The sequence below is a fragment of the Malus sylvestris genome, chromosome 11 (genome assembly GCF_916048215.2).
Source record: "Malus sylvestris chromosome 11, drMalSylv7.2, whole genome shotgun sequence".
Taxonomy (NCBI): domain Eukaryota; kingdom Viridiplantae; phylum Streptophyta; class Magnoliopsida; order Rosales; family Rosaceae; genus Malus; species Malus sylvestris.
In genome coordinates, this window is record NC_062270.1 from 26,998,756 (window position 1) to 27,022,793 (window position 24,038).

Consider the following 24,038-nt stretch of genomic DNA (forward strand, 5'->3'; position numbering starts at 1 on the left):
AAAGCGTTTTCAAGTTCGATTCAAGTTTTCAAGCAATAATCTACACATCAAATCCGGAATTTCTCAACCCAAAAACTACATTTGAAGACAAAAAACTGAAAACATTCGAACTGTATGTTTGCAGAGTCGAAATCGGACAAACACAGGTACGAACCTATAATTTCTGATATTCTTGATGATTTCTTACTTTAATTTACTAAATATGTGCATTTGCATGTTTAAGATTCTAAAAAATGAATTATGTTTCCAGTTCACAGTTCTGATTTGCATCCAGATGAAAACACACAAAAAATTTGGGAAATAAAAGCAACAGAGAAGAAACAGAGGTACGTACCACAAAATTTCTGATATTTTTGGTGATTTTACAATAATATGTAAGTTTGCATGCTTCGAATAGCAATGTTTCTGCAAAATGGTATATTTTTACTTCACTTTGATAACTGCTCGTTTTCTTATAACCTTTAAATAGTATTTTCTTGCCCTCATATGTTGTTTTCTTTGCTTAAATAACTTAAATATAATCAACATTCTATTTCGGTGGTGTTTTAGTTTAATATATAGTGTTTACAAAACAGTTCACGATTTTTAAGTTTAATAAACAGTGTTTACGAAATAGTTTACAATTTGCTTCATTTGTAAATAGAATTGAAATGTAAGGAAATAGTAAAATCTGGGATGCATTCACGAACGAGTGTGGTTTTCTACTTCAATTTGATAAATAGTTCAGTTTGCTAAATGGTTCAGTTTGATAAATAGTTGAGTTTGCTAAAGAGTTCATTTTGATAAATAGTTCAGTTTGTTTTGTAAAAAAGTGTGGTTTTCTAGTTCAGTTTGATAAATAGTTCAGTTTGTTTTGTAAAAAAAGTGTGGTTTTCTAGTTCAGTTTGATAAATAGTTCAGTTTGTTTTGTAAAAAAAATGTGGTTTTCTAGTTCACTTTGATAAATAGTTCAGTTTGCTTTCATACAAAAGTGTGGTTTTCTAGTTAACTTTGATAAATAGTTCAGTTTGTTTTGGTAAAAAAGTGTGGTTTCTACTTCAGTTTCATAAATAGTTCAGTTTGCTTTGGTAAAAAAGTGTGGTTTTCTAGTTCAGTTTGATAAATAGTTCAGTTTGATTTGGTAAAAAAGTGTGGTTTTGTAGTTCACTTTGATAAATAGTTCAGTTTGCTTTCCTAAAAAAGTGTGGTTTTCTAGTTCACTTTGATAAATAGTTCAATTTGTTTTGGTAAAATAGTTCAGTTTGATAAATAGTTCACTTTGCTTTGGTAAAAAAGTGTGGTTTTCTAGTTCACTTTGATAAATAGTTCAGTTTGTTTTGGTAAAAAAAGTGCGGTTTTCTACTTCAGTTTAATAAATAGTTCAGTTTGCTAAGTGGTTCAGTTTGATATATAGTTCAGTTTACTAAATAGTTCAGTTTGATAAATAGTTTAGTTTGCTAAATGGTTCAGTTTGATAAATAGTTCAGTTTGCTTTGGTAAAAAAGTGTGGTTTTCTAGTTCACTTTGATAAATAGTTCAGTTTGCTAAATAGTTCAGTTTGATAAATAGTTCAGTTTGCTTTGGTAAAAAAGTGTGGTTTTCTACTTTAATTTTGATAAATAGTTCAGTTTGCTAAATGGTTCAGTTTGATAAATAGTTCAGTTTGCTAAATAGTTCAGTTTGATAAAAGTTCAGTTTGCTTTGGTAAAAAAGTGTGGTTTTCTAGTTCACTTTGATAAATAGTTCAGTTTGTTTTGGTAAAAAAGGTGCGGTTTTCTACTTCAGTTTAATAAATAGTTCAGTTTGCTAAGTGGTTCAGTTTGATATATAGTTCAGTTTGCTAAATAGTTCAGTTTGATAAATAGTTTAGTTTGCTAAATGGTTCAGTTTGATAAATAGTTCAGTTTGCTTTGGTAAAAAAGTGTGGTTTTCTAGTTCACTTTGATAAATAGTTCAGTTTGATAAATAGTTCAGTTTGCTTTGGTAAAAAAGTGTGGTTTTCTAGTTCAGTTTGATAAATAGTTCGGTTTGATAAATAGTTCACTTTGCTTTGGTAAAAAAGTGTGGTTTTCTAGTTCAGTTTGATAAATAGTTCAGTTTGCTAAATAGTTCAGTTTGATAAATAGTTCAGTTTGCTTTGGTAAAAAAGTGTGGTTTTCTAGTTCACTTTGATAAATAGTTCGGTTTGATAAATAGTTCACTTTGCTTTGGTAAAAAAGTGTGGTTTTCTAGTTCAGTTTGATAAATAGTTTAGTTTATTTTGGTAAAATAGTGTGGTTTTGTAGTTCAGTTTGCTAAATAGTTCAGTTTGCTAAATGGTTCAGTTTGATAAATAGTTCAGTTTGCTAAATAGTTCAGTTTGCTTTGGTAAAAAAGTGTGGTTTTCTAGTTCACTTTGATAAATAGTTCAGTTTGCTTTGTTAAAAAAGTGTGGTTTTCTAGTTCACTTTGATAAATAGTTCAGTATGTTTTGGTAAAAATGTGTGGTTTTCTACTTCATTTTTTATAAATAGTTCAGTTTGTTTTGGTAAAATAGTTCAGTTTGATAAATAGTTCAGTTTGCTTTTGTAAAAAAGTGTGGTTTTCTAGTTCACTTTGATAAATAGTTCAGTTTGTTTTGGTAAAAAAATGTGGTTTTCTACTTCATTTTTTATAAATAGTTCATTTTGCTAAATGGTTCAGTTTGCTAAATAGTTCAGTTTGCTCTGGTAAAAAAGTGTGGTTTTCTAGTGTACCTTGATAAATAGTTCAGTTTATTTTAGTAAAAAAAGTGTGGTTTTTTAGTTCATTTTGATAAATAGTTCAGTTTGTTTTGGTTAAAAAGTGTCGTTTTCTACTTCAGTTTGATAAATAGTTCAGTTTGCTAAATAGTTCAGTTTGATAAATAGTTCAGTTTGCTAAATAGTTCAGTTTGATAAATAGTTCAGTTTGCTTTGGTAAAAAAAGTGTGGTTTTCTAGGTCACTTTGATAAATAGTTCAGTTTGTTTTGGTAAAAAAGTGTGGTTTTCTACTTCAGTTTAATAAATAGTTCAGTTTGATATATAGTTCAGTTTGCTAAATAGTTCAGTTTGCTTTGGTAAAAAATAGTTGTAATAATTAAACTATGTTTATTCTTACAGATGGACGGAACAAAGAAACTAAGAATAAAGACTTTCGCTGTAAAGAGTCCACGTAAGAAAGAGAATAAAAGACCTGCAACTTCTTATGTTCAATATAGATGCAACGTTTTCGGGTTTGCAAATGCAATGCAATTGTACAGACTAATGCTTCAACAACGCCAAGATGTCATCAATCATTTGGCCGAGACACCATTTTGGAGTTTAATCAAGTTCTACATGGATGATGAAATTGTTGCAACGGACAGAAAAAAGAAGTCTGATATGGATCTGATCAAGATCATACAATGCTATGACTCCAAGCAGCAACAATTCAAATTCGGAGATCATGAGCCAAAAGAAATAACAAGTGAAGACGTCGTTGAAATATTTGGATTGAACAACCAAGGGGTTGAACTACCAAACACAGACAAATCCACAAAGAACATGAAGGACAGCTTTGTCAAAGCATACTTTGCAAAGCAAAAAATAGTGAAAAAAAAAGGACATTGTTGAAGCATACCAAAAATCAGTCCAAGACAAAACTCCTGAAGGGGCAAAAGCTACTGCTTCAATTATATGTGTGCATCTGCTACAATCACTGTTATTTGCAACATCTGGAACTTACATAGCGTGGAGCTTCATAACAATTTGTGGAGCTTTGGACCAAATCAGCAAATACAACTGGGCAAAAGGAGTGAGGGACTACTTGTTCAAGAGGATTAACAAATCGAAGAAAAAGAGGAAAAATGGAGAAGAATCAGCAAAACAAGCGGATGCACTGCCTTATTTTGGTAAGAAATAAGAACTATATTTAAAAAACATGAATTATGTCTTATAAATTACACAAGAAAGTAATTCAAAGTTCTTATTTCATGCAGTATTGGATTTGTCTTCACACCAATCTGATGGAGACAATAAGTGGGCGAGAAAACATGATTCCTGCCATTGGAAGATGGGACATAACAAAAATCCACAAAGCAATCAGAGACATTCGAGTTGAAGAAATTGAGGTAAGGACAAATAATAAAAGTATTTCAATAAACAGTATATTTTTGCACTTTACAGTTTCATAACATAGTGATCTTTACAGTTTAAAGTTTCAGAAGTGTCATTTATATAAAACAGATCCAGCAATGTTGTCATTTATATAAAACAGAAATAGTGTCAAAAAGAAAAGTGTATTTCAATAAATAGTAACATATATTACTTTATTATGCAAACTAGTGTGATTCTCTTTTAATAATTTGTACATTCAGTAAATAGTTTGCGTTTTTTAAAGTTTAATAAACAATGTTTACTAAACAATGACATTATTATGTAATTTAACAACTATTTAATGTGTCACTGTGCAGATTGGTGGAGGTATTCCTTGTTCTGAAGAACCAACAAAGGAGCATTCCAACATCAACCAAGAAGAATGTAATGCCATTCCTTATCCTCAACAAACTAATGAGTCTTCCAAGAAAAAGGAAAACAAGACAACGGGAAGGAAAAGGAAGAGAACTGAAGTTGGAGCTGAAGAAGATCAAAGCATCACCATCACTGAAGCTCAGTCACAGTTTGATCAACTGTACCAAGAAGAATTCATGAAATTTGATGCAAGTTATCAAAAGGACTTCATCGAGATTGATAACACATTAGGTGTGGAAGATTTTGAAAAGTTTAAAAGATGTGCGAGCATGGATCAAAAGAGGTATCTAGTCCTCAGTCACATGATGATATATGCACTCAACAACCTACACACAGATTCAATTGTAATGAATCAAACAACTGGAGCCCTCAACAGAAACATTGAAAAGCTTCTGCAAGAATGACTTGAGGACAAGCAGAAGATTAGTTCAATGAACACAGAAATGATACAGTTACAATTAAATAACACAGCAGCTTCTATGAAAGTAAATAAACTTATGGATGAAATTGGAAGTTTGAAGAATAAGCTACTGGAAAATCAAGCAATAGTACCAGATCTAAATGCTTCAACCTAGGAAGATCCAGAGGAGGATGAACCACCTAAAGAAAATCCAGATAATGATGATCAAGTTGAAGAGCATACACATGATAAGGATACTGCTACTGAGGATCCAGTTCAAGAGAATGCAACTGAAAATGATGTGGCTATGGAGGATCCAAAACAAAGGCATGCAATTGATCATGATCCAGATGAAAATGAGGAGGATCAAGAACATGAAGGAAAAGACACTGCCACTGAAAAAGGAACCTCCGGAGTTCAACAAGATGTTCAAATGCAGACTCCAACTATCAAGGATGCTGAAAAGCAAGAAAAAGAGACTGCCAAAAAGAAGACGAGAACACTGGTAAAAAATATTCGAATGAGGGATGATCGTAAACCAAATGTCGATCCACATTATGATTATATCCCCATCTAGAGAAAACAAAAGAAGGCAAAATACATATATGTTGTGAGTGACAGTGAAAGCCTTTCAATTTTTCCGTCAGAAAGCCAACCATTGGAACCAATAATTGAGAAAGGAAAGGAGGAGCCCAAGGTTGAATCACCCTTGAATCCAATTGCTAAAGAAATAGCAAACAAACCTGCAAAGAAGGCTGCAAAGAAACCTGTAAAGCAAAAGCTTGACAAACGGTATCATCTACCTGCATCAACAAGGGCGTACAAGTTACTTGAAGATGAGACAAAAGAAAAATTCAAGGAATATTACAGACAAGAGAAAATGTAAGTTTACATTATTAATCATAACTTAATACATGTGTACACACACACACACACACATATATACATAGATATATAATACGTTTTATTTTCTGATACAGGGACTACTTCTGGATGCAGCCAAGGCAAGGGTCCATGGCGACTGACCTTGTTGTCCTAAAATCAGATCTGGCATCATTGTTTGTGGATGGAGCAATCGACGCCAACATAATTGATGCTTCGTTCTACACAATGGCAGAAAACGAATCAAAAATGAGGCAACAAAAAAATCTGTATCTTCCTTCATTCATAATTGTAAGTACCAAACAGTTTTGTTTACAAAAAAGTGTGGTTTTCTAGTTCACTTTGCTAATAGTTCACTTTAATATGTAGTTCAGTTTGCTTTGGTAACAAAGCGTGGTTTTCTAGTTCACTTTGCTAAATAGTTCACTTTCATATGTAGTTCAGTTTGCTTTGGTAGCAAAGTGTGGTTTTCTAGTTCACTTTGCTAAATAGTTCACTTTGATATTAGTTCAGTTTGCTTTGTATACTTGCCTCCTCCAAAAGGCCTTGCATTCACTTTAAAACCTTAAATGTGTATTCTTGGTTCAGAATGATATGGAGATTGAAAAAAAAATGTGTATTTTTTGGTTCAGTTTAAGAATTAGTGTTGCTCATTAATTAAGATTAATAAATACATTTGTATTCTTGGTTCAGAATGATATGGAGATTGAGAAAAGCAAGAGTGATCGGGAGCACATTGACAAAACATTGAAGACAGTCTTACAAGATAATGTGGATAAAGTAGGAAAGGTCTTCATATTGATCAAGCATTACTTTCACTTCAGCTTGGTAGTTTGGGACATTAAAAATGGAAAAATGACACACTACAATTCCAAACTACCGAGGGTATATGGGAATACAGACCTATACTTTGATCATGTTGTTCAAGTGGTAAGAACAAAACTATAATTCAATTACAAACTATATTCTTATGCTGATAGGAAAAATCAAACTTCATAATACAATTTCTTTTTTTGTTGTTTTTTTTGTTTTTTATGTTTTTTTTGTTTTTTTGTTTTTTTTTTTTTTGCAGAGAGACAAAATAGAAGCATTTTACAAAGATTTCAAAGGAGACAGCAATCTCACAATAGATATTGAAAGATGCTTAACTTACGCCCAACAAAAGGAGGACTCGTAAGTACAAACAACAAGTTGATCTCTATATTTTTCAATCAAATTTATACATTCAAACACATAAGAAGAACCATGAAAATCATATATACAAACACAAGACTCATACTTGAAAAAATAGTTTGTAGTTTGCAAAATAATGTCATAAGAAGTTTCAGAAATAGTTGATTTTTCACTCTTTACACTTTACGAAACAGTATTACAAATCAACAAATAGTTCATTTTTTCAGTAATTATATGTCATCTAACTACAAATATATGGAAATGAGATAGAAAATAAAATCATTCTAGGAAAATATACTATAAATTTAGACTTTGCAAAATAGTGTCATAATATAGTTTCAGATATAGTTCCAGTTTGCATAACAGTGTTACGAACAAGAAATAGTTTCATTTTTTACTTTTAATATGTCATCGAATGTTATAATATGATCTCATTATCTGTCATATTTATTTTTTTTTCCAAAAAAAAAAATTGCATATTGGATTGTGGCATATTTGTCATTCAATTTGCAAACCAAGTAAGATTAATAAATGTGTATTTTTCAATCAAATTTATACATTCAAACACATAAGAAGGACCATGAAAATCATATATACAAACACAAGACTCATACTTGAAAAAATAGTATGCAATTTGCAAAATAATGTCATAAGAAGTTTCAGAAATAGTTGATTTTTCACTCTTTACACTTTACGAAACAGTATTACAAATCAACAAATAGTTCATTTTTTCAGTAATTATATGTCATCTAACTACAAATATATGGAAATGAGATAGAAAATAAAATCATTCTAGGAAAATATACTCTAAATTTAGACTTTGCAAAATAGTGTCATAATATAGTTTCAAATACAGTTCCAGTTTGCATAACAGTGTTACGAACAAGAAATAGTTTCATTTTTTACTTTTAATATGTCATCGAATGTTATAATATGATCTCATTATCTATCATATTTATTTGTTTTTCCAAAAAAAAAAAAATTGCATATTGGATTGTGGCATATTTGTCATTCAATTTGCAAACCAAGTAAGATTAATAAATGTGTATTTTTCAATCAAATTTATACATTCAAACACATAAGAAGGACCATGAAAATCATATATACAAACACAAGACTCATACTTGAAAAAATAGTATGCAGTTTGCAAAATAATGTCATAAGAAGTTTCAGAAATAGTTGATTTTTCACTATTTACACTTTACGAAACAGTATTACAAATCAACAAATAGTTCATTTTTTCAGTAATAATATGTCATCTAACTACAAATATATGGAAATGAGATAGAAAATAAAATCATTCTAGGAAAATATACTCTAAATTTAGACTTTGCAAAATAGTGTCATAATATAGTTTCAAATACAGTTCCAGTTTGCATAACAGTGTTACGAACAAGAAATAGTTTCATTTTTTAGTTTTAATATGTCATCGAATGTTATAATATGATCTCATTATCTGTCATATTTATTTGTTTTTCCAAAAAAAAAAAAATTGCATATTGGATTGTGGCATATTTGTCATTCAATTTGCAAACCAAGTAAGATTAATAAATGTGTATTTTTCAATCAAATTTATACATTCAAACACATAAGAAGGACCATGAAAATCATATATACAAACACAAGACTCATACTTGAAAAAATAGTATGCAGTTTGCAAAATAATGTCATAAGAAGTTTCAGAAATAGTTGATTTTTCACTATTTACACTTTACGAAACAGTATTACAAATCAACAAATAGTTCATTTTTTCAGTAATAATATGTCATCTAACTACAAATATATGGAAATGAGATAGAAAATAAAATCATTCTAGGAAAATATACTCTAAATTTAGACTTTGCAAAATAGTGTCATAATATAGTTTCAAATACAGTTCCAGTTCGCATAACAGTGTTACGAACAAGAAATAGTTTCATTTTTTTAATTTTAATATGTCATCGAATGTTATAATATGATCTCATTATCTGTCATATTTATTTGTTTTTCCAAAAAAAAAAAAATTGCATATTGGATTGTGGCATATTTGTCATTCAATTTGCAAACCAAGTAAGATTAATAAATGTGTATTTTTCAATCAAATTTATACATTCAAACACATAAGAAGCACCATGAAAATCATATATACAAACACAAGACTCATACTTGAAAAAATAGTATGCAGTTTGCAAAATAATGTCATAAGAAGTTTCAGAAATAGTTGATTTTTCACTCTTTACACTTTACGAAACAGTATTACAAATCAACAAATAGTTCATTTTTTCAGTAATAATATGTCATCTAACTACAAATATATGGAAATGAGATAGAAAATAAAATCATTCTAGGAAAATATACTATAAATTTAGACTTTGCAAAATAGTGTCATAATATAGTTTCAAATATAGTTCCAGTTTGCATAACAGTGTTACGAACAAGAAATAGTTTCATTTTTTACTTTTAATATGTCATCGAATGTTATAATATGATCTCATTATCTGTCATATTTATTTGTTTTTCCAAAAAAAAAAAATTGCATATTGGATTGTGGCATATTTGTCATTCAATTTGCAAACCAAGTAAGATTAATAAATGTGTATTTTTCAATCAAATTTATACATTCAAACACATAAGAAGGACCATGAAAATCATATATACAAACACAAGACTCATACTTGAAAAAATAGTATGCAGTTTGCAAAATAATGTCATAAGAAGTTTCAGAAATAGTTGATTTTTCACTCTTTACACTTTACGAAACAGTATTACAAATCAACAAATAGTTCATTTTTTCAGTAATAATATGTCATCTAACTACAAATATATGGAAATGAGATAGAAAATAAAATCATTCTAGGAAAATATACTCTAAATTTAGACTTTGCAAAATAGTGTCATAATATAGTTTCAAATATAGTTCCAGTTTGCATAACAGTGTTACGAACAAGAAATAGTTTCATTTTTTTAATTTTAATATGTCATCGAATGTTATAATATGATCTCATTATCTGTCATATTTATTTGTTTTTCCAAAAAAAAAAATTGCATATTGGATTGTGGCATATTTGTCATTCAATTTGCAAACCAAGTAAGATTAATAAATGTGTATTTTTCAATCAAATTTATACATTCAAACACATAAGAAGGACCATGAAAATCATATATACAAACACAAGACTCATACTTGAAAAAATAGTATGCAGTTTGCAAAATAATGTCATAAGAAGTTTCAGAAATAGTTGATTTTTCACTCTTTACACTTTACGAAACAGTATTACAAATCAACAAATAGTTCATTTTTTCAGTAATAATATGTCATCTAACTACAAATATATGGAAATGAGATAGAAAATAAAATCATTCTAGGAAAATATACTCTAAATTTAGACTTTGCAAAATAGTGTCATAATATAGTTTCAAATATAGTTCCAGTTTGCATAACAGTGTTACGAACAAGAAATAGTTTCATTTTTTAATTTTAATATGTCATCGAATGTTATAATATGATCTCATTATCTGTCATATTTATTTGTTTTTCCAAAAAAAAAAAATTGCATATTGGATTGTGGCATATTTGTCATTCAATTTGCAAACCAAGTAAGATTAATAAATGTGTATTTTTCAATCAAATTTATACATTCAAACACATAAGAAGGACCATGAAAATCATATATACAAACACAAGACTCATACTTGAAAAAATAGTATGCAGTTTGCAAAATAATGTCATAAGAAGTTTCAGAAATAGTTGATTTTTCACTCTTTACACTTTACGAAACAGTATTACAAATCAACAAATAGTTCATTTTTTCAGTAATAATATGTCATCTAACTACAAATATATGGAAATGAGATAGAAAATAAAATCATTCTAGGAAAATATACTCTAAATTTAGACTTTGCAAAATAGTGTCATAATATAGTTTCAAATATAGTTCCAGTTTGCATAACAGTGTTACGAACAAGAAATAGTTTCATTTTTTTAATTTTAATATGTCATCGAATGTTATAATATGATCTCATTATCTGTCATATTTATTTGTTTTTCCAAAAAAAAAAAATTGCATATTGGATTGTGGCATATTTGTCATTCAATTTGCAAACCAAGTAAGATTAATAAATGTGTATTTTTCAATCAAATTTATACATTCAAACACATAAGAAGGACCATGAAAATCATATATACAAACACAAGACTCATACTTGAAAAAATAGTATGCAGTTTGCAAAATAATGTCATAAGAAGTTTCAGAAATAGTTGATTTTTCACTCTTTACACTTTACGAAACAGTATTACAAATCAACAAATAGTTCATTTTTTCAGTAATAATATGTCATCTAACTACAAATATATGGAAATGAGATAGAAAATAAAATCATTCTAGGAAAATATACTCTAAATTTAGACTTTGCAAAATAGTGTCATAATATAGTTTCAAATATAGTTCCAGTTTGCATAACAGTGTTACGAACAAGAAATAGTTTCATTTTTTAATTTTAATATGTCATCGAATGTTATAATATGATCTCATTATCTGTCATATTTATTTGTTTTTCCAAAAAAAAAAAATTGCATATTGGATTGTGGCATATTTGTCATTCAATTTGCAAACCAAGTAAGATTAATAAATGTGTATTTTTCAATCAAATTTATACATTCAAACACATAAGAAGGACCATGAAAATCATATATACAAACACAAGACTCATACTTGAAAAAATAGTATGCAGTTTGCAAAATAATGTCATAAGAAGTTTCAGAAATAGTTGATTTTTCACTCTTTACACTTTACGAAACAGTATTACAAATCAACAAATAGTTCATTTTTTCAGTAATAATATGTCATCTAACTACAAATATATGGAAATGAGATAGAAAATAAAATCATTCTAGGAAAATATACTCTAAATTTAGACTTTGCAAAATAGTGTCATAATATAGTTTCAAATATAGTTCCAGTTTGCATAACAGTGTTACGAACAAGAAATAGTTTCATTTTTTACTTTTAATATGTCATCGAATGTTATAATATGATCTCATTATCTGTCATATTTATTTGTTTTTCCAAAAAAAAAAAATTGCATATTGGATTGTGGCATATTTGTCATTCAATTTGCAAACCAAGTAAGATTAATAAATGTGTATTTTTCAATCAAATTTATACATTCAAACACATAAGAAGGACCATGAAAATCATACATTCAAACACAAGACTCATACTTGAAAAAATAGTTTGCAGTTTGCAAAATAATGTCATAAGAAGTTTCAAAAATAGTTGATTTTTCACTCTTTACACTTTACGAAACAGTATTACAAATCAACAAATAGTCCATTTTTTCAGTAATTATATGTCATCTAACTACAAATATATGGAAATGAGAGACACAGAAAATAGAAAACAAAATCATTGTACGAAACTATACTATAAATTTAGACTTTGCAAAATAGTGTCATAATATAGTTTCAGATATAGTTCCAGTTTGCATAACAGTGTTACGAACAAGAAATAGTTTCATTTTTCACTTTTAATATGTCATCGAATGTTATAATATGACCTCATTATCTGTCATACTTATTTGTTTATCCAAAAAAAAAATGCAGATTGGATTGTGGCATATTTGTCAGTCAATTTGCAACCCAAGTGCAAGAGGGCAAACCAATAGAAGCCACCTTTGAGAATGAAGAAGTATTTGCCAAAAGAGCTCAAATTGCAACTACACTTGTGAATCACGAGAATAGTTATGCAAATGGACTGAAGAAGATACTTGAAGACAGAAGACAACAAAATAAACATGGTCAATATGATGACATTCCTGATGAGGATTTTATTACATTAGCTTGAGTTTTACAAATTACATTTTATATCAATGTACATCTACATACAAAACCCCGAGCTCAGGTGGGCTTGTATGCTGGTGCCCATCCCATACTTGCGTATGTTTTATAATGTTTTTGCCCTAGGGGGCCTAATACCATTACTCATCTAAAGAAACCATATAAAAATGAAAAAGAAGTTTAGTATGAAGCCAATCAACTTCACATACCTAATTCTTTGAGTTATAACTTATAAGAATGAGAACTATATTAAAAAATTTCACATGCTTACATTTTGACACTTCCTTTTTTGTTAAAGTTCCCTTTTATTATCCAAAAAATATAGTTACCAAATTAGATAAATTTATGCAAAACAAAAAACTAGATAACTTAAACTGTTTCTGAAATATATGTACACACTATATCTAAAAAATGAAAAATAACAGCTTTTTTTTTTTTTCAGTTCCAAATCAGCACCCCATCTTTCACGCATAATTAACGCCCAGCAAAAATCATCATTTCACTCTTGCACTAGCTTCACTTTCTCTCCCTAACACCACTCCCATTTTCATGCACAGATAAGCCACGATGAAGAAACTGCATGCACTATAAAAAAAAACCAGAAACCCAGCCCCCAGCTCAAATCATCAATCCTCATTTCCCGATTTCGTACATCATTCCAATTCTTTTACAGACGAATTCACGCAAATTTCAACTTCGCTGAGCAACTTGGTCGCAGAAATACCCAGAAAATAAACAAAAGGTAACAATCTTACAATTTTTCTCAACATATTTCACAAAATCATACGGTTCATTGTTTATATAACAAACATCTACTGGAATCAAGCATATAGAATAACATGCATCAACTTAAACAAAACCCAGATTATACTATTTGCTTAAATTTATTTTGTTATTTACTATCAGTACGAATCCATCACAGATCCACCCAAGAAAATACTATTTACTAGTTAATCGTTCAATATATAAACATACATTATGCTATTACACGAACTAGTGTGATTCTCTGTTTGTAATTTTTATATTTGAGTAAAATAGTTCACGATTTTTAAGTTTAATAAACACTGTTTACGAAATAGTTTACAATTTGCTTCATTTGTAAATAGAATTGAAATGTACGGAAATAGTAAAATCTGGGATGCATTCACGAACAAGTAGTATAAACATATATTACGCTATTGCACGAACTAGTGTGATTGTCTGTTAATAATTTTTACATTCAGTAAATAGTTTGTGTTTTTTAAAGTTTAATAAACAGTGTTTACGAAACAGTTTACAATTGCTTCATTTATAAATAGAATTCCAATTTTTCCAGATCTTACACATAATACACCTCCTATTGTACATTTTTATTTCTAATTTATTTAGTTATATGAATCTTATAAAGATTTATGCAGTTATAAAAATGTTTTCCAATTCCATAAATAGTAATTCACCTTGGTATGTTTCAAATATAATTGTGTACTCATACTGATTTTTATTTGTTTACGATCAAGTTGCATTATAATAAAAACTATATTGACAGATGGTTTCAGTTAGAATAACTGTACAAATGTCAAACTCAACCAAAGCCAATGTCAAAATGATATCCAAAACAACAAAGATGACAGAGCAAAGGAAAATGCTTGGAAAAATATAAAACAAATCACGTACGAAGAAGGAGACAAGTCATCTACAGATTGACACCACTACTGAAGAAGAAGTTGGAGAACCAATGCAAATTGCAAAGAAAAAGGTGCAAAAAAAACAACCACTACAAAGGCAGAGGAAGAGGGAGACACAACCTAAAGAACAGAACAATTGTGAATCAAGGATGCAGAAGAAAAGATGCCAAACACTCCAACCACCAACAGCAATCAAGAGAAAGAAAAAGGAAAATGACAAACCAGTTCCAAAGAAAAAGAAAAAGGAAAATGCCAAACCAGTTTCAGAATCAAACAAGCAACAAATTGAAGAAACAGATATTGAAGCTCTAAAAAGCAACAATGCTCTCAACAAGAATGATCTACAAGTCAAAAAGCAAACATTTAGCCAAAAAGCAGCAAAGCCAACAACAAAAAACAGAAAGAAACTCTTGGGTGAAATTCCATCATTCAACCTGGATTTAAAAGATGAGCCTTCTTCACAACCGGATGACCTTCCAGCAACAAATCACATAGACAGCAGTGTGAATTGGACACAACTTCAAGTGTACAAGATGCTGAAACCAGATGATAGAAGAAGAATAACTCAATTCTGGTCAATAGACAGCAAGTAAGTAATACAAAACAAAACTCTTAACTGAAGTTTTTACACACTCCCATAACTTTATAAGCACTGACGAATTATTGTATAACTAATACTTTTGCACTGTCCTGCAGCGATGAATACTGGACGGCTGAAACTACAGATTTCAACTATTACAGAATAATGGTGTTGAAAGAAGACCTGCACAGTTTGATGGCAAATGGACCTACATCAACTCAGATTGTTGATTCTTTCTGCTACATGAAAAGAGAAAAAGAGAACATCACGAAACAAAAGAACTTCTATGTCTCCACAACAATCTTTGTGAACAAACAAAACAACTAATATTCTGCAAAAAATTATTTACATATACATATAAAAATTAGAACAATTAATCTGTAATTATGATGTTTAATGATTTTTATTTTCAACAACACAACATCAATGAACAAAGCATTGAAACAACTCTGCAAAACAAGGAAAGGCTCTACAACCAATTGATGGACCAATATGGAATAGTATCAAAGATTTTCTTCCCATTGTTTCATTACAACCATTTCTCCTTGTTAGTTTTGGACACAAAAAATGCAGAAATGATTCACTACATTCTCTTTGACAAAGCACAACAGATGAAGATCTGGACTTTGATTGTTACTGGAAAAATGCAGAAATTGTGGTAAGCAAAAACGCACAACCAAAAACTCTGTCATATTTATAGAAAACAATCATCTTATTATTACATTATAAATTTTTGCAGGGCCACTTTGTTCAATATTGGCTGGATAAAGCAAGAAAATCAACAAGCAATTCAAATGCTATGGATTCAACTCAAGCCACAACGAAGAAAATTAATTTCATCAAAAGTGACTTTGAATTCCAAATCAAAGAAGACAGAACCTGTGCACAACAGAAACCAACATCGTACATTATAAAATTAAAAGCATTTTAGTTATATATATGTAGGGTTTGTGCTTACTGCAGTTTCAGAAACAATATGAATAATTTGATACAGTTATAGAAATAGTTTGTACCACACATTTCATTTCATTTTAATACTCATAATCATTCCATGAATTTCTTTGTAAATCAGATTAGATTGCGGCTTATACATGATGAGCTTCATTGACCAACTATCAACTAACCGGAAGGTTCAAGGATGTATCAAAGATTATCAAGTAATGAAAGCAAGGAAACATATCCTCGTGGATTTGATGAACCATGATTTCAGCTGGACAAGGGAACAAGAAGCATATATCGAAATCTCACAACAACTCACAAGCATTGGACATTAGAATAAAAAATAAAAAATACGCATTATATGTAATTTTGATTCAGATGTACTTTTTAAGGTTCAAGATGAAAATCTGAGAGATGGTGGAAAGTATTGGTCTAAACTGAAGCAATACTTACATGTTCAAGCTTACTTTTGCTATGATTTACAAATGTCATTGTCAAACATGTTTGACACAACTCTCTCTCTCTCTCTCTCTCTCTCTCTCTCTCTCTCTCTCTCTCTCTCTCTCTATATATATATATATATATATATATATATATATATATATATATATATATATATGTTTCATGACTTAATCTAAATTTTAATCTATTTTGATAAATAGTTCAGTTTGCTTAGTTAAAAAGTGTGGGTTTCTAGTTCAGTTTGATAAATAGTTCAGTTTGCTTTGATAAAAAAGTGGTTTTCTAGTTCACTATCATAAATAATTCATTTTGATATATAGTTCAGTTTGCTTTGGTAACAAAGTATGGTTTTCTACTTCACTTTCATAAGTAGTGTGGTTTTTGTTTCATTTTCTCTTACCTAAAATGGAATATTAACTAGATCAAGAATGAAAACCAACATACTTGCCTCCTACAAAATGCAACACACAAACTTACATACAACCTACAAAACAGATATTGAAACCACAAAGCCATAAACATAGATATGTATTCACTGTTTATCAAACTGAACTATTTACCAAACTCAACATACTGTTTCGTAAAACTGGAAATACTAAAACATTGAATTCATATTTTTACTTGAACATAATTCCAAATCAACAATTACATACTCCCAAACACTAATTGAAACAAAATAAAAAAAAATATCCAAAATGAAAATCTGGTACATATCACCAAAAACTCTCATCTCTCAAAACAAAAAAGAAAAAAAATCAACCCTCTTGTATAATAACTTTACATGAAACCTTGTTATGTCCCGAACAACCACACCTACTACAAGTGACAGTCTTCTTACTCCCACTGATTTCCCCAGCAGATTTGATCCTAGTTTTCTTTGGTCTTCCAGACGGAATCTTTGTAATTGGAGGCCTCACACCATTTATGATAGTATCAACATTCAGCTTTCCAAATCTAAAAATGGATGCATGACAAATTGATATGTTTTCCGATAAAAGCTTGCTTTCCAGTAATCATCAACGTAATAAAAAACATCACGATTATCATGTTGCAACACCTGCAAAGCATGAGAACATGAGAAACAATTATGCTGCCATTGCACACAAGAACATGTCCTATCATCCAGACAAACAACAAACCGATTCCACTCTGTCCTAACTTCAAAAACATCCGCATCAGAACGACTAATCCTCCGATGCATGCCCTCCTTCAACATCAACTTCATCTCATTTTCTTTCTTTGGACACAAAATCGTATGAATATTCTGACCAAATATTCTTTTCTCAGCCATACTACCCATCAACTGAACTCTAATGTCTTCAAGAAGATCCATAAGTGGCATACAACGACTATTCGACACCATGGCGTTAAAAGATTCTGAAAGTGCATTGCTTATCGATCCCTATCTCTTACCAGGAAAATGGGCAATAGCATAGTTCTCTTTTGGCAAATCACACAAAAAATTCTTCACATGCCCTTGCCCATTATCCTTGAATTCAGCCATGCAATCATCAAAATCAGATGGGGTACATGCGTACGCATAATTTGCCAACAAATTCATCATTTTCTTCTTTAGTCCTTCACCAGCAGCCTTTGGAAATAAAGTACTCACATTCTGTTTCAAATGAACAATACAAAATGAATGTGGACACTCGGGAAAGAAACAGATACAGTCAAAGTATCACCTATTTATGAGACTGATTAAACTATTTCTTAAACTGTTCTTCAACTAGTTCTGGATATGTTTCTTTTGCACAGTAAGAAAACAGAAACAAATAATATCCAATATAAAAGTCTAAAATTATTAATTCACCATCGTTACCATTTTTTGCACAGCAAGACAGAAGTGTTCCCTTGTATTTGCTCTTGATAAAAGTACCATCAATGAATAACATCGGGCGACAAAACATGAAATCTTTTATCCATGCATCATAAGCAATAAACAAACAAAGAAATCTATTGCTCTCCGGTACAACTTCAAGCTCAAAAACAGATCCAGGATTGCTTGAACGAGCAGATTCAACATACCAAGGCAAGAACTTGTAAGCATCAACATCATCACCATTTAACTCAAAAACTGCCCTCTGTTTGCCAAAATAGGCAATAGAATAATCGATATCTAATCCATAAAACTGTTTTAAATTTGAAATGATCTCCTTCGGTTTAATAAGAGGATTTGATTGAACCTTATCCTTGATGAGAGAAGCAACAAACTGTCGGCCAACAACTTTGTTTTTCTTCTTTCGAATCATACCCTTGCATGTATGCAGATTATGCAACTTCCGAATAACAAAAAAGTTATTAATATCACACTTAGATGCATACACACGCCAAAGACAGCCATCAGATTCCTTCCTAGAACACTCCGCACTAATGCGATTCTTATCATTCTTCAAATACTTCAAATCAAAACCACATTCAACAAAAAACTTCTTCAACTTATCTCGGAAATCAACACAACCTCCCCTAAAGACTTGCCCCTCAGATTCTATGTAATTGTCTCATTCACATGACATATAATTGTGCACACCGTAAGAACCATACTTTCCTAAATGATCATTTTCACTAGAAACAATCATAGAGTCTAATGTACGGCAAGAAGAAGATGTGCTTTCCGAAGGTAACTGAACTATGAAACCATCACATTTGTCTATAACCAATATTTCTACAATTGATTTCCCAACAACATCAAGAACCATTAGCATGTTTAGAACATCGGCATCACAATCTAACACGCAATTAGGATTTTCATTCAAACCATATCGCAACTCAAAACAACCAACTCTCAAACCCTTAAACCTAGAACAAAGATCAATGCAAATCTGATTGAAGGTAGAAGATGATGAAATAGAACTAACGACGCATAAACCACCATATGTAAACCGAGCTAGTTTACCATTCTCCATAACTGTTTATTAATAAACAACAACTGTTTATTAATCGGTTGCAAATCTAAATTCAAATCTTTGTAAAACAAATCAGTACCTAATAATTAAACAATATGCATATAAAATGAACAAAAATAACACTATCTATAAAACACAACAATCACAAAAAAAAAAACAAAAAAAACAAAACAAAAAAAACAAAAAGTAAACTGAAATATCCACTGTTTCGTAAAAAAAGAACACTATTTCTGAAAAATGTTAAAAACATAAAATGTGATGAACACCTATTAGTTAAACAATATACATATAAAGTGAACAAAATTACACTAGTTATAAAACACAAGAATCACAAAAACAGAAAATAAACTGAAATATACACTGTTTCATAAAAAAAGAACACTATTTCTGAAAAAATGTTAACAACATCAAATGTGTATAACACGAATTAATTCATAATAAATTTCTGAAAAAGAAAACAAAATCAAGATGACCAACATACAATATAAACAAAACAAAACAAAAAAAAAACAAAAAAAATCAAAACTTACCTGAGATTCTTCGAAATAAGAAACTCCTAACTGAAAATTTCACAAACTGGAATCAATCTGCTAATCTGAAAACAAATCAACAACAATATATAAGTCAAATAAAAAGCTAAGCATAATTCATGCAAAAAAGAATTCAAAATCGAATTCCAATTCAAAAAAAAAAAAAAAAAAAAAAAAAATACAAACAAACAAATCAAAACTTACCTGAGATTCTTCGAAACTCCTAACTGAAAAGTTCACAAACCGAATCAAAAAGTTCACAAACCGAATCAATCTGCTAATCTGAAAACAAATCAACAACAATATATAAAGTCAAATAAAAGCGAAGCATATTACATACAAAAACAAATTCAAAATCGAATTCGAATTAAACAAAAAATCGAATTCAAAATCGAATACAAAACTGCAAAAACAATGTCGATTACCTCCAAACGAAAATCTAACCAAATATGAAAGACGATCACTCCAGTTAAAATATTCAAGCACAACGAACAACATCGATGACAACGATTCAATAGAATCTCAAAATATGCAACCACTACGAATCTGTTCTGAAACAAATGTTTATTCCGGAAAAATAGAACAACAGCGATCATGATTTCAAAATGCGCTCTCAACATTCGTCGGCAAGCATTACTCAAACCACTCAACCAGATTCATAAAAAATTGAAAATCCCACTGAAACTGGTCGGCAAAAATTAAAATTCAATTAGTTTATATGTTCGGCTAACCCCAAACCGAGTAATCTAACAGAATAGTTAAATTAGGTTAATCACATCCGTTAGGGGTAAAATTGACAAACCACAATATTATTTAGTCTGGACTATTGTATTTGGGCTGATATAATAATGGGCTTTGTACTAACCATTAAATAAACTTTCAATGTAGTTTTTGGTTAAAAGTTAAACTTTTCAAGCCATTTTGGTTAGTTTTCCTTTTATTTTATCTTTATCGTTAAAAGTTAAAGTTTTCAAACTTTTTTATTAGTTTCCTTAATGAACTTGAACAAACCGAACAAGACTAACTTGTTAACTCTCTCTCTCTCTCTCTCTCTTCTTTTTAACCGGGGAGTTCGATGTATTTGTATTGGTATATATTTTGGTTTCTTTGTTATTAATGAATACCGAAATCCATTCAACCACTGCCTGCGATTCTTCTAGCCTTATATCAGTTTCACTGTCAGTTTTCTAAGAACATCTTCACCCAGAGACAACCCCAACCGCTTGATTTGGGGTATTACTGTTTTCTCTTCTTTTCCTTCCGAGTCCTTCAAGCGTGATTGGATTTTTGAGTTTTGGAGGTAAATTTATTCTCTGGAATTTTGTTTGGGCCGCTTTCAATTCCCTCCGCCTCCGCCTCGTGACTAGGTGGAACTTCTTTATTCGTATCAATAAAATTCCCTCGTACCGCCCGCCGGAGGTTTGAATTACTTTCACTAGGCATAGACCATATTTTGGTTTGAATTATTTGTAGTCAGATAGATTATTAAGAGGGAAGAAACGTTGCCCTGCCAGATCTGATGACTAAAGGGGTGCGCCCAGCCTCTCAATCGGCAGCCAAAAACAAGGTACGCTCTTTTGTTTTCTTTTTCCTCTTTTTTTCTGGTTCCTAGATATCTATTTATTCATCCCTGAAATTCCGTAATCTTAACCGTTCAATTTGTCGCTATCTGTATTCATGGATCATCCCCAGAAAAAATCATTCGAGTCGAAGATCGTTTAGTCATTCAGATGTATAGAAAAAAACCCTGCGCTGTAGTTACCACGTCTAACCGTCCATTTATTTGATACATTTTGAATTGTGGATGACTAAACCATCTCCGTCGATTTGAAAGATTTATCGTCACAGTGATCTTTATATGATGATTAAGATATTGAACGGTTATAGGATTATAAAGTTTTGTAAGATGAAAATACCTTGTTTGCAAGGGTGGTATACGTGCATCCTGCTCGGGCTCGGGCTCGGGCTCGGGCTCGGGCTCGGGGGATGGAAGTATTATTAATAGTTAATAGTTATTTCCATGGAATCATGTATTTGAACGCCTCCTTGTATCACTCATTAGTCCTCACTTGGTCCGTTGTTGTTGTTGTTTTTCCTTCGGGGGTGCCTGTTGTTCTATTAGAAAGATGAGCACAACTTTGGGAAGGCAACAAGAAGAGGAAAACACTTGGGGAAAAACAAGCGCAACTGCAACGCGGTGGACAAAATCACTCGCTCTCCACATAAACTTGTATTCTCACTTTTCGTGCGAAAGGGAGCGGCCTCTACTAGATAAGTGGATTCAGTTTGCAATGAATAAGAGAGTTCAAGTACTTGAGCTGGTGTTCCATATAGAATCGTATAATCGTTGGGGAGATCTGTATACATTTCCCCACAAACTATTAGGCCTTGAAAATGGTTCTACCTTGAAGCTCGAGCACATGCGTTCGGACATTCCAAGTCTACGTTCTTGTGGATACAATACTGGATTTAAGTTGCTCAGAGTTCTTCATTTCCAATTTGTTGATGTGACGGGAGAAGTTCTCGAGTACTTTTTGTCTAACTGTCCAGTTCTTGAAAGATTAACAGTGCATTCTGCTTTTACAAATTTGGTTAACTTAAGAGTTATTGGTCCGTCGGTTGCATTGAAATATTTGGATATCAAGTTTTGTCCTTACCTCCAAACCATTGAGATTTGTGATGCAAACCTCCTTTCGCTCGATTATGAGGGAAGTGCGATAAACATGCTTGTCAGTAACGTACCTCTGCTCGTTGAGGTATCCATTTCCATGTCTCTTGATTTCGCCGTGGACGTGGATGATGGTGAGATCTACTTTAAATCCGTAGAGGCTCCCTTCACCCAACTTTCATGCTGTCTTTCTCAATTGGAGGTTCTCAAGCTGGATACTGAAGGAGCGGTGAGTATATGTAATTATGATATATGCTGGTTTTTCTTTTCTAGATTTTGGATTTTGTAGTTCCTTACTCCTTCCTTGTTCAACTTTCAGATGTACAATAGGAATCACGTGTTTCCTGTATTAACAAACCTCAAGCACTTGGAATTACGAGTTAAAGCAGATGATCGCTGGGCTCTTTGCCGTCTAACTTCTTTCATGAAGGCATCTCCTTTCTTGCAGAGACTTGTGTTGAAGGTATGTATTAGTGCGTACTTGGTGCGTTGCACCATAATACATTGTGTTTATTTTGTTCATCATCTGTTGATCTCCACCGCTGCCAATGAAGCAATTACGATTATAGATAGATAACTTGTTTCCATAATAATTATGAAAACATGCTAATTGATTGGTTGTATTGTTCTTGATGCGTGTACAATAAACGGTTCCTTGTGCAGATGTGTTTCAGGGCACCATCCGAATTCGATTCTGGATTGGGTGGGGGAAGAAAGAAAAAGGGGGAAGTTTTGAGACCCCCCCATTGTAACCTCAAGGTGGTCGAAATTGTAGGGTATCGTGCTCGTCCATGTGCTGCTGAACATGTCAAGTACCTGATAGAGAATGTGGTTGGACTGGAGAAAGTAGTTATTGATCCTGTGCGGCGCTGGGCGTATCAAAGTAGTGAAATCGGCAGGGGTGTTGAAGAGTTGAAAGAGGAAGAGAAAGCAAGAGATTATGCCAAGAAACGCCTGAAAAAGATAGTGCCTTCAAGTATTAGGTTTGAATGCTTATAGTGGGCAAGTAAAGTCGTGGGATGCTTAAATTATCCGGGGTCCAGGCGACGTGTTGTGGCTGTAGTGGTTAGTGTTTGTTTGCTTGGAACTCTTTCGTTTATTTTTTTATTTTTTTATTTTTATGTTAAAACCAAGTCGAAGTTGTTTTCCGATGCCATTGTCGTCGTCGTAGTCGTGTCTCCGTGAATTATCAAGTAAAGTTTTTAAACTGTTGGTTGAGATGGTTTTGGTATTAGAATTTAGATCAAATGCTGTCAAAGACCCCTGAATGATAAATGTCCAGTTTCTTCTTGAACGTTTCCATCTCCTCCTTTAGGTTTCAAATATCATAAATGAATCAGATGTAGCCTATAAAAGTGGTCGTACGGTGTAGTGTTGTTCAATCAATTTTGTACTACATGTTTTATCTTCCACGTCAATCTCATTCTCATTGTGGACTTTTGTTGACTATCGTGTCGTGACACGTATGACGAATTGTCTTGATATATTCTCGTAAAGCTCGACCCCATGAATGCGTAGGCGAAATCCTTTG

The 24,038-nt window shown here is 31.2% G+C and overlaps 2 protein-coding genes and 1 pseudogene across 8 annotated transcripts; 2 read left to right on the forward strand and 1 right to left on the reverse strand.

The window, feature by feature from the left end:
• Positions 1 to 240: 240 nt before the first annotated feature.
• LOC126590337 (uncharacterized) lies at positions 241 to 12,765 on the forward strand (annotated as a pseudogene).
• Positions 12,766 to 14,851: 2,086 nt separating this feature from the next.
• On the reverse strand, positions 14,852 to 19,309 carry LOC126590338 (uncharacterized). Its single transcript, XM_050255816.1, has 4 exons — positions 18,934 to 19,309; positions 18,590 to 18,891; positions 18,217 to 18,487; positions 14,852 to 14,958 (listed from the first exon to the last, which is right to left on the reverse strand). The coding sequence occupies exons 1-4, from the start codon at positions 19,307 to 19,309 to the stop codon at positions 14,852 to 14,854; spliced, it is 1,056 nt and encodes a 351-aa protein (XP_050111773.1).
• Positions 19,310 to 20,900: 1,591 nt separating this feature from the next.
• LOC126591537 (FBD-associated F-box protein At2g26860-like) lies at positions 20,901 to 23,801 on the forward strand. 7 transcript variants are annotated; one of them, XM_050257251.1, is made up of 5 exons: positions 20,901 to 21,139; positions 21,354 to 21,406; positions 21,962 to 22,736; positions 22,827 to 22,970; positions 23,171 to 23,801. In XM_050257251.1, the coding sequence occupies exons 3-5, from the start codon at positions 21,966 to 21,968 to the stop codon at positions 23,504 to 23,506; spliced, it is 1,251 nt and encodes a 416-aa protein (XP_050113208.1). In that variant the 5' UTR covers positions 20,901 to 21,139; positions 21,354 to 21,406; positions 21,962 to 21,965; the 3' UTR covers positions 23,507 to 23,801. The 7 variants fall into 7 exon arrangements, with proteins under 7 accessions (XP_050113208.1, XP_050113204.1, XP_050113206.1 ...); XM_050257246.1 differs by having other exon boundaries at positions 20,902 to 21,223; positions 21,279 to 21,406; XM_050257248.1 differs by having other exon boundaries at positions 20,902 to 21,139; positions 21,313 to 21,406.
• The last annotated feature ends 237 nt before the right edge of the window (positions 23,802 to 24,038 follow it).